Here is a 16632-nt window from a genome sequence, read left to right on the forward strand (position 1 = left end):
ATAAACAACAAAAAAAAAAAAGTTCTTGGAAAGGAGCTCCAGTGGGAAATTCCTAAAAGTGATCAAGTATGATTTTATGAACAGCTTTAAGAGGAGTGGAACAGGGAAAGAAATACGTGAGTTAAGCAGAAGAAACCTTTATTCTCAAGTTTAGTAAGTAAACACATTTAGTAGGTTGAACATTCATTTGCAAGCCAAATAAATTACACACACCCACAGTTAATCATTTGTTAAAAAAAGTGCAAACCACATGAAAAACCATGAGCTCATTCTTGGAATATAAATAAAACACACCGGAGCACCCAGCTCTTAAGCTTTAAAAGACAACAGAAATTAAAACATGAAACTAGCGAACTGTGCTTTATTCAGCAGGACAACCAGGCGTCGGATGATTTGCAGGACTTTGATGCAGCAGAATTAGACATTTACAGACTCCAGGCTCTTTATTTTGGCACTCCCATGATGCAGCGTTTTAGGATAGACTCAAAAGAGACAAACTTGCACTCAGCACACATGAAGGCCATTTATTATTTTTAGTGGGATCGGAAGCATAAAAATGTTCTGCAGCATCATTATATCACATTATGTGCACTTTTCACCAATTGCTGTCTGTAGCTGTGAGGCTGAATCAATATAATACAATCAGTTCAGTTTAATTTCACAGGAAAAAACCCAAGAGGTTCATCAGCTGTGCAAAGACAATGGACAGAAACACGTGTGTGGCTTTGACGTAATGATGCACATTTATATACACACAATGTTAAAGGTGCTTCCTTCCCAGTGAACAAACGAAAAGAAACTGCTTTTATCATTGGAGCTACTTGTTGGGCATTTCAAAAGGATCCAAATACACTAATAACACCACTGACGATCACACTCCTAACGACAGTCGGTCCAAAGAAATCACTGCTTTAAACTTGAGAGTGATCCCCATTAGGATTTCGTTCTCTGTCTCTATGGCCTTGTTGCAGCTCCGGTACTTCTAAAACTGGAATGAATAAATGAAATGGAGCATAAATATTTAACATCTGACTCAAGGACTGAAAAATATCAAAAAGAAACGTTTTGGGGTATACGAGAATCCATTTATTGGCCCTTGAAATGAGTCTGAGTGAAAACGTGTGAAGAGGAAAGGGTGGTCAGGTGAGCGGCATGCGCGGGAGGATGGGAGAGGATGGTCTCCCATGATGCAGCTTTGTTTCTTCACATGGCATCAAAATGGAAACGGTGGGCTTCCTGGCGCTTCTCTCGGTCATCTGCTTTCTGCACAACAGACACACACGGAGAAACACACAAAGCCAGGTTTTTAAGGTCAAAGGAAAACAGTCATTTATCTTGTACTGGAGTCATAAATACAAGAGGACACATCATCAGATTTTGTAGCGTATACAAAACAAACAATGACGACCTTCACTTATTCCTCTAAAGAAAGTTTAGGTTCTCCATCATCTGTTGAAATGGATTTTTCACTGTCATGTACAAAAATTAATTTCTAAGGAGGGACAGAGCTTGTGCTGGAGGGGAAGAGGGACCAGAAAGGCAAATCACTACTGTGTATTTTGGGAATGCCCGTAGGGTTTTCAATTACTGGCTAACAATCAGAGATGGTAGGGAAAATTTAAAAAAAGAAAAAAAAAGAAAATTGGCTTGATTATTTCAAATCTTGGGGAATGTGCCATCAGAACTTAAAGGCATTTAGAATAATGCTATTTGAAAGTTAAAAACACTCATCACATGGTTGAGTGAGAAAACACCGATGTTAGTTGACAGTTCTAATGTGACGCAGGATTTTATTGATTTAAGACTTCAGAGGGACAGATCTGATGAAAGCTGTAAAGGATGGATTGAGTTTATTAATATCATGCAGGAAAATGAGTGAGAGTTGTAGTTTAACAACCTCATAACTGTGTTACAGCTTTTTGGTTTCAGTATTCAGGGTTTTGTTTTGTATTACTCCTCGCTTTTATTTTAAACCCCTGTTTGCTCTTGAATCAAATGTTTGGATTTGTATGCTCTAACAGAGTTCGCATAATGTCATATGACCTATACTACTGTACACCATGTAAGTGCTTCCACCTACACATAACACAGGAGCTGCTCAGCAATGGAAATCACTGCAGGTTTTGTGCCGATGTTAATACCAGTGGAGGTTTGGAACTGTTGTTAGCAGAGCTTCGGCGATTTTTACTCACTATGTTCCTCAACATCTTTCTTAGAAACAAGATTTTTAATCTCAATGAGATTTTTACCTGAATAAAGAAAGGATTAATAATAATTAAGTAAATAAATAACTCCACCAGTGAGCACTGAGTGCTTCCAGAGAGCCAGACCTTTTAGTAATTTTTAAAATGGTCTTGAGCAATATTTCTCTAGGGTTTCTTAAGAGTTTTTTTTTTTAGGCAACTGGCTGCTTTTTCAATCATTCTGAGTCCAGTCCCTGTACCTGACCATTTTCAGAGGAATTTGCTTTTTTTTTTTTTGTTAAGACACTTTAACGCTGATCTACAAATCATTTTGGCACCAACTTACAAACCAGTGTTGTCTCCACACACAAAAGACAACTCGGTTAAGATGAAATTTTTAAATTGTGTTTTTAGGTATTTTGTTACCAGCAGTCACATAATTTATTGGAAATTTTGCAAAGTGACAAAAATAACAGTTTGACAGACATATAACAGTAGTTTTGCAACCACATGATTTTTCCCACTGAGCTAATATTGAAAACCTCAGAATGATGTGCAGGGGGTCCTTAAAACATCTGAAGAAACTGGACAAGTGAAGGACAGAAGTGGCAGGCTTAAGAAAACCTTCTATAGCAAATGAACAGTACCTGAAAGTCATGTCCTTAAGAAATAGGAAAAAAATTCACAAAAGACCTGACACCTGAGAGCTGAATTGGACCTTTAGTTGACATTTGAAAAAATTACAAGAAAGCTTGCGAAGAATAAAAGTGGTCATACCACTACAATTCTAACTTTCGTTACAATTGTAAAACTCTTCTTCTTCCTTATATATTTCTAATATGTACATTAAATCTCGGTGCCCATTTTTAGTAAAATATGAAGGAATGGAGGGTAGCTCAAGACTTTTGCATAGTACTGTACTTCAACCTTTCCAGAGAAACAAATATTTCTGGAGGCTTTTTTAATGCAATGTTTACTATGCAATGTTTTTACTGATTTGGCTAAAGGAGGGTGGCCCATGAGCCAAATAAATATAAGACCCCTGCCTTAAATTGTGCTTTATAACATCTATAATAACCAAGGAAAAACAGAACAACAGGAAAACAGAGTTTTCTGAAGAACTACTGGATTTGCCATGGAGAATAATTTAAACATCACCTGCTATTATTTCTGCAAAGCCAAGTTACACGGGCACAGTATGTGGGAACCACTGAATACTCCACTACAAACAGGTGCCTGTTCCCCTAACCTCACAATAAACACGAACAACATGTGCAATCACAGAAGCTGTACATATCAAAGCTTGACAGCTGCAGCCTGAGCATGCTGTTCGTTAGCCAAACTAAAACTGATGGCAGTGAGATGACTAATGTGTGACTAAAACGTAAGTACATTTTCTTAAAAGCCAAAAGCTCTGTGCATCTGTGTGCTTGTTGAATGTGAGGACATTGTATTACTTCTAAACCAGAAACAGCTAAAATCTTGATTTGCAATCTGCAGTGCAGAGAACCTGAACCAAGCCAAACTGAACGCACTCAGATTTGAAAGCACGAACCTACTGCCATTTATTCTTGGACACATTGCTTAACTGGAAAATTTGTACTTTATTTACATTTACCAGTTGATTAGTTAAAATGTGTTTGGAAAAAATGATCAAACTAAAACATTCTGGTTAACATTCTGGTCTAATGTTCAAATCTGTTAGTAAGTGATGCACAAATTAGACTTTTGGTGAGGAGGTTACTATTCAATTACATCACAACAGGTAAAAATGAAATGTTTGCTCCAACGATTAATCAAATTCAAACATCACACAAACACGCAGAGTTTCTGTCCTCCCGTCAATGTGAAAAGGCTTTTAAGGATAATATGTGTGCATTCATAGCCAACAGTCTATTATCATCATCTGGGCAGTGGGACAGAGAGGCAGGTGTGATGGCTGCAGGCAGTGGTGTACGAGCTAAGCTGTGAACAAGTTGACAGACGTGCAGCAGCAAAGTCCGCCACCCTCTCCCAACAACACCTCCTCCCCGAGGGCCCCGCTCAAGTCACCTGCTTCTACTCTAATACTCCTGGTGTGCTGATGAAAAAAAACAACAACAAAATTTCAGCCAACAGCAGCAATTTCTCATGTTTTCTGTTTACTTCTTTGAACCGGCAGCTAACGTCATCTCAAACAGAACAAGAACATGTTATGATGCGAGAGCCCATGAAAGCAATTTTGTAATTTCAACATGTCCAGACTGTGTTCATCCCCGCAGTGCAGGAGTAGGGATAATGTACAATTCTTTTTGAAGACAAGAAGGAGGAGGGTATGGGGATGTGTGAACATTTGCAGCTGTGGTATCAAAAGTCACAGCTGAAGTGATACTCCACCCTATATCTCTCTTTCAGGTGTCAAACTCAACCCCCTGTAGACTTCAAAGGAAAGTGTAAAAAGTTTTTCGCCAAAATAAAACTAAAGACACTTTTTCCACCCTTACTGTTGAATTTGTAAGTGTGTCAGAACCACCTTATCCCAACTTAATGACTGTTCACTACCAACAACCGGAAAGAACCGCGATTTCTTCTCAAATGCTAAGTTTAATGAAGAAGTAGTTCCTGCGTACTTGTAATACATGCAATTCTATCTTTCTTAAAAAGGACTGTGAGGGTATTAACTAAATTATTTATAAGCTGCACCTTCTAGAATACACCAAGTCGATGCTTTCCTCACCAGGTGGACGTTGCAGGTTAAAACAACCATTATGCAGAGTGAGCTCTTGCAGCCGTGTGAAAAATGACATGCAAAATGTCTGAGCTTAACAGAACGGATCTGGGGTCGACCCTGCCGTTTAAGCTGTTTTCACACGTAGATAACAGCTTTTAAATTTTTGAGACATCACCTGGAAGAAGTGCAGGTGTGAACGCAGATGTGAGACAAAGTCAGATTGGACATTAGCTGGTCTTTAAAACATTTAGCTCCCTCATTAAAAAGTCTGTATGATGTCAGACAGCGTGGTCTTCTGCAAGCTCTACCCAGACTAAAACCACACAGAGTATTTCCAGTAGTGCAAATGTGTGTGAAACTACTGTAAAATGATTATTCACATGTGAAAATGGCCACAGATGAGTTAGAATCCATTATTCTATTGGATCAAGGCTGTAACAATAACAAGTGTCTAATATTCTGGGATTTATTTGAACAAAATCAGTGATTTGTTCAATCACCTAAACATACATTTTTGGTCCCTATAATCAAACCAAGCACCTACAAATAAAATAATATTAAAGTAAAGAAAGCTATACCCAGGACACAACCCTAATCTCCTTGTTTAAAATTTGCAGACTAATTCCCAGCATCAGTCCTCAACCCTCCTTATGTAAAACTAGTCTCTGTACAGAACAGTCAAATCTATAAATGAACCATTTATGTCACTTTGGGAGCCATTTGAAATCAAAGTATACTTTTGTTTAGGTGTTTTATATCGGTGTAATTGTTGGTGTAATCATTCCTGCCATTCCTACTGGTCATGTTACTCCCAACACAAAGCCAGTGTAAGTAATCAGGAATAAAAAACCTGATCAAGTGGATATTTTTTAAGTACAAGATTTTCATTTCTGCGGGCATTTCCTAGCTGAGCTGCAGTGAAGGGACAGTCGCACAAAGGGAGGAAATTTTGTGCTAAAAATATGCAGAAGATCCTCATCGATGTGGACAACCTCACACTGCTGAAGCCTCGTGTAAGCTTTGGCTCAACTATGTATTTATGCACAGAATGAGCATTTCCCTTACATCTCTGGAATCTCAACAGTACGGGGTCTTTTGATTACCAAGAGAAATAACTGCTGCGACAAACAGCTTACATATATGTCTTATCTGCTTTAAGCCACACTTGTAAACGTGTCATAAATCCGTGATCCAGTTCTTTAAATGTCGTGTTGGCCCAAGTGGACCTAATTATACCTACTCTATGCTTGTTAGTTGAATCTGGAGGGGACAAGGTCAAAGTTTTAAATAATGAGGTCAGTGCTTGTACACGTAAACCCTGTGAGTCAACAGCTGAGGTGACAGACGGATCTAATCACCCAGTTTCAGGAATTCTTTTCTATTTTTGTCTGTATGATGTCAGTGACATCATTCAAACTGAAGAAAATTGGGGGTGGCCTTAAGGAAGAGGAGCCAAAACAGCTGGTGTCAGAGATGGTAAACTAATGGGTAGAACCAACAAGATATACAGTGGTGTAAAAAAGCGTTTGCCCCCTCCTGATTTCCTATTTTTTGTACTTTTGTCACACTGAATGTTTCAGATCATCAAAATTTAAATATTAGACAAAGATAACGCAAGTAAAAACCAAATGCAGTTTCTAAATTATTTATTATCAAGGGGGAAAAATGCAAACCTACATGGCCCTGTGTGAAAAAGTGATTGTTTGTTATCACATCTTTGGAAAGCTCAATGTGGCTAGAGTTCAATTTCTCTAGCCACACCCAAGTCTAATTACTGCCACACCTGTTCTCAATCAAGAAATCACTTAAGTATAATCTGACTGACAAACTTTGTCCCATTACATCTGGTGTAAAAGTAACGCAGCATTTTTAGAAAAGGAACATCATCCCATCTGTAAAATATGGTGGTAGTAGTGTGATTGTCTGGGGCTGTTGTGCTGCCTCAGGATCAGAAAGACTTGCTGTGGTAAACGGAACCCTGAAATCTGCTGTCCACCAAAATATCCTGAAGGACAATGTGAGCTTAAGCTGACGCGCACTTGGGCTGCGCAGCAGGACAATGATCCTAAAGACACCAGCAAGTCCACCTTTGAATGGTTTAACAAAAAAAAAAAGAAGGATTTGGAGTGGCCTAGTCAAAGAACTGACCTGAATCCGATTGAGATGCTGTGGCATGACTTTAAAAAGGCAGTTCATGCTTGAAAACCTTTCAATGTGGTTGAAAAACAATTTTGCAAAGATGAATGGGATAAAACTCCTCCACAGTGCTGTAAAGACTCGTTGTCAGTTATTGAAAATGCTTGATTGCAGTTGCTACTGCTGCTAAGGGTGGCCCAACCAGTTATTAGGTTTAGGGGGGAAATCACTTTTTCACACATTACCATGTAGGTTTGGATTTTTTTTCCACTTAATATTAAACAGCTAAATTTAGAAACTGATTACTTGTGTTATCTTTATCTAATATTTGAATTTGTTGGATGATCTGAAACATTTAAGTGTAACAAACATACAAAAAATAGGAAACTAGGAAGGAGGGAAACACCACTGTAAAATACACAAGGATTATTTTGAATCATACAAAGCTACTCTGGTAGTGTCCATATTATTATCTCATTTATCACTTTAAGAGTAAAGGTTTTGGTCTGTTTTTATAATCAAGACTAGGGCTGCCACGATTACTTCGACTATCAAAATCGTCGACGACTGATTTAATAGTCGACGTGTCGTTTGAAGATCCCAAAAGACGCAGGAATAAGTAGTAGGATTTAAGAGTGTAATAACGGACTGAAACAGAAGATGGCAGCACTGTATGTACAAGGATGCCAGCTGCCGTTAAACCCCGAAGAAGAAGAAGCTGTGTCCCAGAATTCATAGCGCAGCCCAGCTCAGTTTCCAACAATGGCAGCAGCTAGTTAGTTTTAATATTACTCTTATTATTCTTTCGAGGTCACAAAATAAACGTTTAGCATATTTTCAGGCGAGAATGTAGCTGTGTAAACCTCAAATATCTGCTCAGTTTATCAAGACACCACATATTTTCAAAAGCGCGCCGACGTTTTCGGAGACGTCTGTTACCCACTAGCTCAATAGCTAGCCGGGGGCAAGGCTCACTAGAGCCCGTGAGAACACCGGACTCCCGGCAAATCGTTTTCAAACCCATCGCCGTCTTTCGCTACTCAGGTTAAACATATATAAGTCACTTAGATAACTTAAAAATGTTATTGTTTGGCTTTATTTTAGTATTTTACATTTGTTCCTGAGTAAATAGGTTTGGCTGATATTAAAGTTATAGTTTTTACACAGCTGAATAAACGTCAAGCAGACAGCTGATTATCAGAAGTGTGAGATGCTCGAGAATATACTCCGATGTCCTGTTATATTTTAGATAGCAAGGAGTTTATTAAACTTCACCAAAACAATCTGCAAAAACTATCATCTTGTCTTCATTTTTAGTTAGCACATACCTTAAACACTTAAAGCTGTAAGCTAATGATAGTTATATAAGAGCAGATGCATGCTGGTGCAATAAGCTGTACGTCCAATGGATGCATGATCTGATTAGTCGACTAATCGCAAAAATAATCGGTGACTAGTCGACTATCAAAATAATCGTTTGTGGCAGCCCTAATCAAGACGTGATGAGGCACAGGATTAAAGGGGTGAAATGTACATCTTTAAAGTTTGTGATTTGGCTCAGTTGAAGACAAATGAATAACAACAATTCTATGTTATGTGGACTGCTGATTGTGTAGTCAGTCAATGACTTTGTTGTGGGTGAACAGGCAACAAGTTAAAATGCTATCAGATCTTTTTTTCCCTTCCAAACATGTTGCTTAAATGTTACGGTAGAGCCGTTCATGTTGTAGTATAACAAAATGACTAAACCCAGTCACTACATTAGAAAGATTTTTTGAGACGCATGTCCTCTTTTGTGGGTAAGCCAATGCGTCCCTGATGTTGACTAATTTGCTTCATCCAAAAGACGAGCAGAAACACATTTATTCAATCTTTTTTTTTTTAATCCTGTCAGTTTTGGTTTGTAATAAAGCCTTCATCTATCTTCAAAGACAGCAGCATCTCATATTGATTGATGCTGGGTTTTTTTACTCTTTAAAAAAAAAAAAGAAGAAACATGTTTTTAGGGAGCAGATTGATTTGATGTTCTTTCCTTTGGATAACCAATCCACTGGGCTGTGCTGCTGTCCAGGCCTGGTTTAATTGACTGTCTTGGGGATACTACCAATAGTCATCCTGAGGCTTGAATCATCATTAAGCAGCAGAGCATTGATTTGTGTCCATCTAAAGGGTTTTCTGACACAGTGGGCTGGTCTGTGTCCCAAACCAGGTGGAAAACTACAGTGATGCATACTAAAGTCTCACAGGGCTTTAATGTCAGCTAATTAAGTCTGGACTGCATGATGATGAGATTGATTAAATTCTGCTTCATTGGTTTTTTTCTTTCCCACAATTTGTTTAAAGGGGACCTTTCCTCAACTTGTGTCATTTATATACTGTTGCAAAGGTTGATTCTTGCATTAAACATGGCTGAAGCTTCAAATAATGAGGTCAGTGTACGTGAACCTAATCCCTGGGAGACGAAGCTCTGTTTCAGGCAGTTGCTCTACTCTTAGCTCTGTGCGTGAGATAGGATATCACTAATATGGTAATCTCAAACACATAGCTCTCTGGCTTTGTGCACGAAAGCCTTACCGATCTGGTCAGAAAATCTTCTGCTTGCTACGGGCAGCCAATTGCAATAAAATTGGCTTTAAAGGAAGAGGACCCCTATTTCAGACAAACTAATAGGCTGAACCATAGTGAGATACCATATATGTAAGATAAGACATACCTCCCATATTTGAGCCACACGAGCTGTGAATCATGCAGATCTACTCGAATAAAGTCCAAGAATAAAAATATGGGGTTCAAAATGGTTTAACAGGTGCCTTTAAATACTTGTTTCTTCTTCTTTCTGGAATATAGTCATATGGACTTCTTCATATCCTTAGCTAATATTGCAGTGAACAGAAGTTCACAGAATTTGTGTAAAAGCCCTGTTAGCTGGTTAGGCTGGGCAACATGTCTTTGCCCTCACGCGTCTGCCCTCTGCCTGACATTGTTATTAGAAGAGCAAATACCAGAGGCGGCGGTGCAAACACACAGAAATGCCAAATGTCAATCAGCCGTCTCGCCTTGACCTTACCAGGTGCCCCGTATAAAGGAGATGGGAGAAGATGAGATATAAGAAAGAATGTTAGCAGCTTTTATATGTGATTTACCTTCAGTGTTAATTCTCTGGGTGGTGAAGGAGGTTACACCACATTAGCCTGTCAGTTCAGCTGTGTGTCTTCAAGTTATGAAAGCCAGACATATAGTCCAATTCAAATCAAATTTATCTTTAAACTGTGTCAACCTGAACAACCTGAAGGGTATATACTGACCAGACACTGGAGATCGTCCTGAGATAGAGTCAATGCTGTTTAGCTTTAGGGACAGAAGAACGCTGTGGGTTTAAAACACTGTTCACCAGTTAAATTAGAAATAGCTGAAGTTTGATTTATGGTAGGAAACTGTTATGTGCAGATGTATGTAAAAATAAATGATGCAGTGTATAGTGTTGCAAAGTGAAAAGTGTTATTTCACCTTTCTAGAAGTAAAAAAACAAATCCATATTTTCAATGGTATAAATGACAACAGTAAAAGTGTAGCTAAACAAAGATAAGTCATATTAAAAATCTTGTGCAAGTTAAAAATTACCCACTCATGTCTGTGTTTAGAGTGGCACATTCGAACTGGGTAGATCTGAGTTTTATTGGAATCCACTGATATTACTCTCATATAATGGAAAATATTGATTAGAAGGCATCTGGCTGCTTGCTACAGACCTAATGTTAGCTTACTACTAACAGCCTGCTACGTTTTAAAGAAAGATGGTGAAATGTTCCTTAAGCATGCCGCCCTGCATGTCAACCAATTCATTATACTTTGGGATTTTGCTCTTTAGATTTAAGTTGCCCTTTCTGTGAATTTGTCTCTAAGCTGTACAGACACTCTAGCCTCCTGAATTTGCAGCCAAAATGTTTCTAAACACAACCTTCATAATTCTTAGGCAGGACAGAGGCAACAGGACAGTAAAAAGAAAACAAACAACTGCAAAGGATAATTTTTTCACAGCACTTTTGTATTTGGTGTAACATGGTAGATAATTGGAATTTCTACTTTTGAAATTGCAGCCTTGGCAGATTTGCATGGGATAAACATCACAGACTACCTCTGCAAATATTCCAACTGCACAGAGTTCCCCAGGTAGTACTAGTCAAGTGCAAACACGGCTTAATTCAACTGTGACTCCCAAGGAGCATTCCAATAAGAACTTCAATCACTGAACTTGAAGTTCTGCTGCATGCACAGTGGAAGCTCAGGATTATGCACAGTGGAAACCTGATAATGCACTTAGTAATCTGAATCAAATGAGTTTTTGTATGCATTGTGAATGTTGGATGCCTCGCCAACTGTGGTGCAGTGTTTTGTTCTGAAGTGAAATGACGATGAGTGCGATGTTACATATTTCAGTGCATTTGAATAATATATTCCTGTGCTGCTTCTAATCTATCTAATCAAAGCCTATTGTGAGTTTGCAAGTACTATATGATATACCACCATATTATTAAACCATTAAGAAGATGTCACTGAACTGCATGCTGCGGAAATGAGAACTCTGAAACGAGTAGTCAAAAAGGCCAAAAACCTTTCTAGAACTAGTAACTATTACTCTTATTAGGGGTACAGTGGGGGGTAGTGAGACATTTTTGATTACTGTGACTAGTCAGCCTATGAACACCACAGTGTTCAAAGCCAAATATATTGTTGGTTTATGACTGACAACCTCTTCCTTCTTTCTGTGAGAACAAGACAGAGCTGAGTTGAATCTGTGGGCTACTCAACAACAGTACACACTGGGACTGAACATAACAGAACTGAAGTGAAATGTGTGTAAAAGTGTCCAATGTAGCCACTGTCTGAGCTTTTCATGCTGTTCTTTTATCTTTGATGTTTGGTAAATGGACGGGTACTCATATAGCCTTTCTACTCAGTTGAGCACTCAAAGCGGTTTCTTACTACGAGTCTCATCCACACAAACATTCATATGCTTTTATCTACGCCTAAGTGCTTCCTGGCATTGACACAGTCTGATGGATGCATCAAGGGCAACTTGAAGTTCAGTACCGTGTCCAAGGATACTTCAGCATGTGAACTGAAGGAGTTCGATTGGTACCAGATGTAGACATGGTTAACATCTAGCTTTACTGGGTGTATGTTAGGGCTGCACGATTAATCGTTAGAAAATCGCGATCTCGATTCATACTTATGTGCGATCTCATTTCCAAATGACAACGATTAAAAAAAAAAAAAAAAAAAAAAAAAAAAAAAAAAGACGACGACGATTGTACCGCATTTTGATCCGGGACGTAATCTGCATGAAAACAAGCGCTCACTCTTTCTGCTCAACAAATGACAAGGGCGGAGCCTTATACCACGTGATACAGAAGCTGTGTCGTGTGATGCTAAAATTAGCAGGAAAAAACAACGGAGAGCACGTCAGGGATGACGAGAAAGTGACAGGAGAAAATCCGTCCCGGTCAACCACCCAAACATCAATAACGGGAACCTTATACAGCGCTTCCCTTTACCCGTCGAACTCCCGCAGGCACAAAGAAATTACGGAGGCTATTATTTATCACCTGACCAAAGATATGGCTCCCATCAACACTGTGCAAAACGAGGGATTCAGGAAAATGATCAACACCCTAGACAAACGCTACACAGTGCCGTCCCGCAACTATTTTTCTATTGTTGCACTACCTGCTCTATACACGCAGTGTCGAGCAACGCTGGAGACGGAATTTCAAGCAGTACAACATTTTGCGGCAACCACAAAACGTGAGACATTTGTTGTTTTTATGTTTATTTACTGTTTTTATGTTCAGTCTCAACTGTTACGAAGTTGATGTGCAGTTAATAAGTGCAATAAATATTTATACTGGAAAAGAAAATCGTGAGAGAATCGTGATCTCAATTCTAAGCCAAAAAATCGTGATTCTCATTTTATGCAAAATCGTGCAGCCCTGGTGTATGTGCTAACTGGGACTCAAACCCCAACCTGTTGTTCCAAAAACTAATGTCACTACTATACTGTCCAACTTTCAACCAATCAGCATTTGACGTATGTACAGTACGATTCATGTTGAGCTAAGCATTTCTGTTTTGTTTTTTTTTGAAGGGCTGCACCCAAGCACATTTAAGTAGCTTGCGTATAAACAGAATCGTAAATAACCTTTAAGAGTGAAATAACCGTTTTCTTAATTGCATTCCCCATTTCCTGCTCTTGCAACATAGCTTTCATCCACACACTCATCACTCCTCCCATCCACCTGAGCCTGCTAGATGTATCTTGTGTACTTAGTTTGGCCACCAGCCATGCTTATTTATTTTTATCTTTTTGAATTTCGCATCAGCTCAGATGAAGCTGATGCACACACCCACGTTTCTAAAAAAGAGGGCAATTAGAGCCCTTCTGTGTGTGTAACCATGCTGCATGTCAACCTGAGTGAAGACGTGCGCACACACACAAACACACACACAGGAACACATTAAGTGCACATGGTCTCACGGCAGATGGTTTGGAGAAGATGCCAGCAACTTACTGCACTGCTCAGCCCAGCAGACTGTGTGTGTGTGTGTGTGTGTGTGTGGATGAAAAAGGAAACAATCCAGAAAAAAAGAGAACATTTGCGATAATTTGTGTTTGTGTCTGAGTGTCATCAACCCTGCTATGATGGGATACATTTTGCTGAGACTGTGATGTGTGTTTTTTTTCTTCACCGGAGGACGTGAAGAAAAAAAAACAAAACCAAAAACACGAAAACATGCATCGACTCCCTGGAGAGCACATTTATGGCGGTAATGAACAGCAGATCTGCTGTGCTGAAAGGACAGAAGAAGGCAATTACAGCTGAACGTCCTTCCAGGTTGTGACCCCGAGAACACGAGAGAGAGAGAGGTAGAGCGAGAGAAAGAGTGTATGTGTGTCTTGGTGGGAGGCGAGAGGACTACAGGACAGGGACAGTGAGACCCATCTGCTGCTGGTTGTGACCAATCTGCTCTCTCTCTCTCAGTCTCACACACACATACACACACTCACACTCTGAAGCAGTAAATCACCAGGAAGAGGCCAACATTAACTACAACACGCTACTCTGTGTCTGTGTGTGTGTGTTCTGACCTTCTCTTGCCAATGAAGGATCCCAATAATAACAAGGATGAAGACACACACGCCGATCAGTGCGATGGCCGTCAGCAACACGCTGTTGCTGGGAGTAAGGTACAATTTAGCGCTCCAACTAAGAAGGAAGGGAGGAAGAGAGACAAAGAAAGAAAGATTGCCATATGCTGTTTTATGTTTTGCAATAGTTTTATCTGACAGAAAAACAATGCAATTACCAAAAATGGTGGACATTAGCAGAGACTGTGTTGTGTTAAAATAAATAAACGAACAACTCTTTCACTTTCTGGTCATACAGCTGAATAAAATGAAAGACTGCGCTCTCTCTAGTTTCCAAGAACTTTTATGTATTTCCAGAAATCCAACCACTTTGATGTATTAACTTAATCTTCATCATGATACATCTTGCAATCTGTTAGCTTGTACTTTGTGTGAAAAGACTACCAAGGCGCCTGTTTTCATATAAACAGTCAGTCTGATTTCACTCACGGTGTATATGTGGGTACGTGTGCGTTGGCAAACATGCAAGTGTTATGAGCCTATCGAGGAAAGTACATGTGTGTCATTGTTTGTCTGAGATGACTAGCCATCTGGAGCTCCTCCTGGGTTTGCAGCTACATGTGAATAGCGTCATGATAACATGAGGACACATGCTGCGAGGTAATAGTGTGTGCGCGTGAGCATGTTTTCTCACTTCTGGGTATTGTTTTGTGAAGATATACCACAGAGACGCTGTCTGGAGCGAGCTGAAGGTAACATTAACTCGAATGTGCCAGCAAATGACATGAGACGAGGCGGTTAAAAGTGTTGAATAGTGTCCATAGTAACAAATGTTAACAGGTTCTCTGAGCAAATTATATGGCTGTGAACAAGGAACGCAGCCATTTGTGACCTGTCTATATTGTATTATATCTAGAGGTGTAAGCGTTTATGTACCTGCGGGGTGTATCGTGTGGGAAAGGCATGACAATAAGTTGAGAGTTGGGAATAATGGCCGTCCACTCCTTGTTCCTTATCTCCTGAAAAGAGAAGAAAAACACATTAACTGATTATCTTTATTCACAGTAATACATTATAGCAACCATACATGCGATACAAGCAGACTGCTTTAAGATATACACACGCCGACACAATATGTATGTTAAGCCCTCCGAGGCAGAGTAATGGGTCCCATTCTTAGCTACTGTGGACTTGCTATTTTAAGCCGTGTGTTTCAGACATAGATAACCTACTACTTGAAATAAATGACTCAGGCTATGGTGAATAAAACCTTTTTTTCTCTTTATTGTGAGTGTGGTACATATGGCCGGGTGTATTTGCATGTATGATAAAGGATTTCCGTGGCAGTTTGTGTGCGAGCGCAGCCATCTGCAGAAGTCAGTCTCCGTCTTGATGAAATGCACATGGTCTTTTCATCATGTAACGCATCACATCGCAGCAGCAGAAAGGTCTGCTTTGAAGACTGAGTTTATGGGAGCTGAAAGTTAGAACACACATTAAAAGTACATACAAAATTCTAACTGAAGTCAATTATTTCGACAAAAATCTCCAGTCCAGTAATGACTCACTACATCACATCTGAAGACTGCAGCTCGAAAACTTACAAGTTCGAGATTCAGAATGACTATTAAGTAAGATAAGTAGTGTTTTTGAATATTAGCATTTCAATTTAGCAAATTCTGGAAAAACAAAAGTATTTTATGTTAATGATGTCTTGTCTCCTGTGTTTCGTTTACAACTTGAATGCTCATGTTTACTGGTTTCTTTGTTTGGTATTATATCAACAGTGATTATATTAACACTGAGTGTCCACAGTGGCAGAGATACTGCTTTTAAATTATGATACACTCATAGTTTACCCAAATAAGAGTTTTCCTTTATATTTCCTGATTAGATCGCGACTCATTTCTGTGTAGGCGAGGGAGAGACAGTGTTTGACAGACAGATCCCTCAGGCTCATCTTAAAGCTTATTTTAGTTTGAGATGTTTTAGTGTCAAAAGCTCTTGTTTGCAGGAACACTGTGAATATACTAAAGTACTTTTCTCGTTTAGAAGCTGCTCAGTGCAACCACGATCTGACCTGCTGGTCACCAAACAGCTTCCCTGTACAGGTAGGGGTACGGGTCTTACAAAAGGACACCACAGTGGCGATAATGAGGACAAATGGGACATACTGTCCAATTCTTTTTTTTTTTTTTAGCCTTTTTTCTGCCTACATTTGTAGACTGGAGCAGATAACTTACACTTTACTCTGATTTAAAGCATTTAGCCACATTGCCTGATTCAAAATTTAAATGCAAAAATGAAAGCCTGAAAGGTTAAACAGGGCCGTTACATGCAGGTATCATGAAAATAAGCAAAAGTTAAAACAGCATAATGGATATATTGAACCTCATAGTTATGCATGAAAGCAGATTAGATTGCTTTTTTTAATTAAGACAAAGGTAATGAGACAT

The 16632-nt window shown here is 39.2% G+C and overlaps 1 protein-coding gene across 1 annotated transcript in view; it reads right to left on the reverse strand.

Moving 5' to 3' along the window:
• Positions 1–121: 121 nt before the first annotated feature.
• Positions 122–16632, reverse strand: part of itfg1 (integrin alpha FG-GAP repeat containing 1) — a 178287-nt gene continuing 161776 nt past the window's right edge. Inside the window, exons 16-18 of the mRNA XM_085155842.1 lie at positions 15113–15195; positions 14177–14294; positions 122–1263 (exon numbers count right to left, since the gene is read on the reverse strand). Coding sequence (XP_085011968.1) covers positions 1204–1263; positions 14177–14294; positions 15113–15195 — 261 coding nt within the window. The 3' untranslated portion in view covers positions 122–1203. The remainder of the gene's footprint in view (positions 1264–14176; positions 14295–15112; positions 15196–16632) is intronic.

This window comes from Neolamprologus multifasciatus, chromosome 1 (assembly GCF_963576455.1).
Source record: "Neolamprologus multifasciatus chromosome 1, fNeoMul1.2, whole genome shotgun sequence".
NCBI lineage: Eukaryota > Metazoa > Chordata > Actinopteri > Cichliformes > Cichlidae > Neolamprologus > Neolamprologus multifasciatus.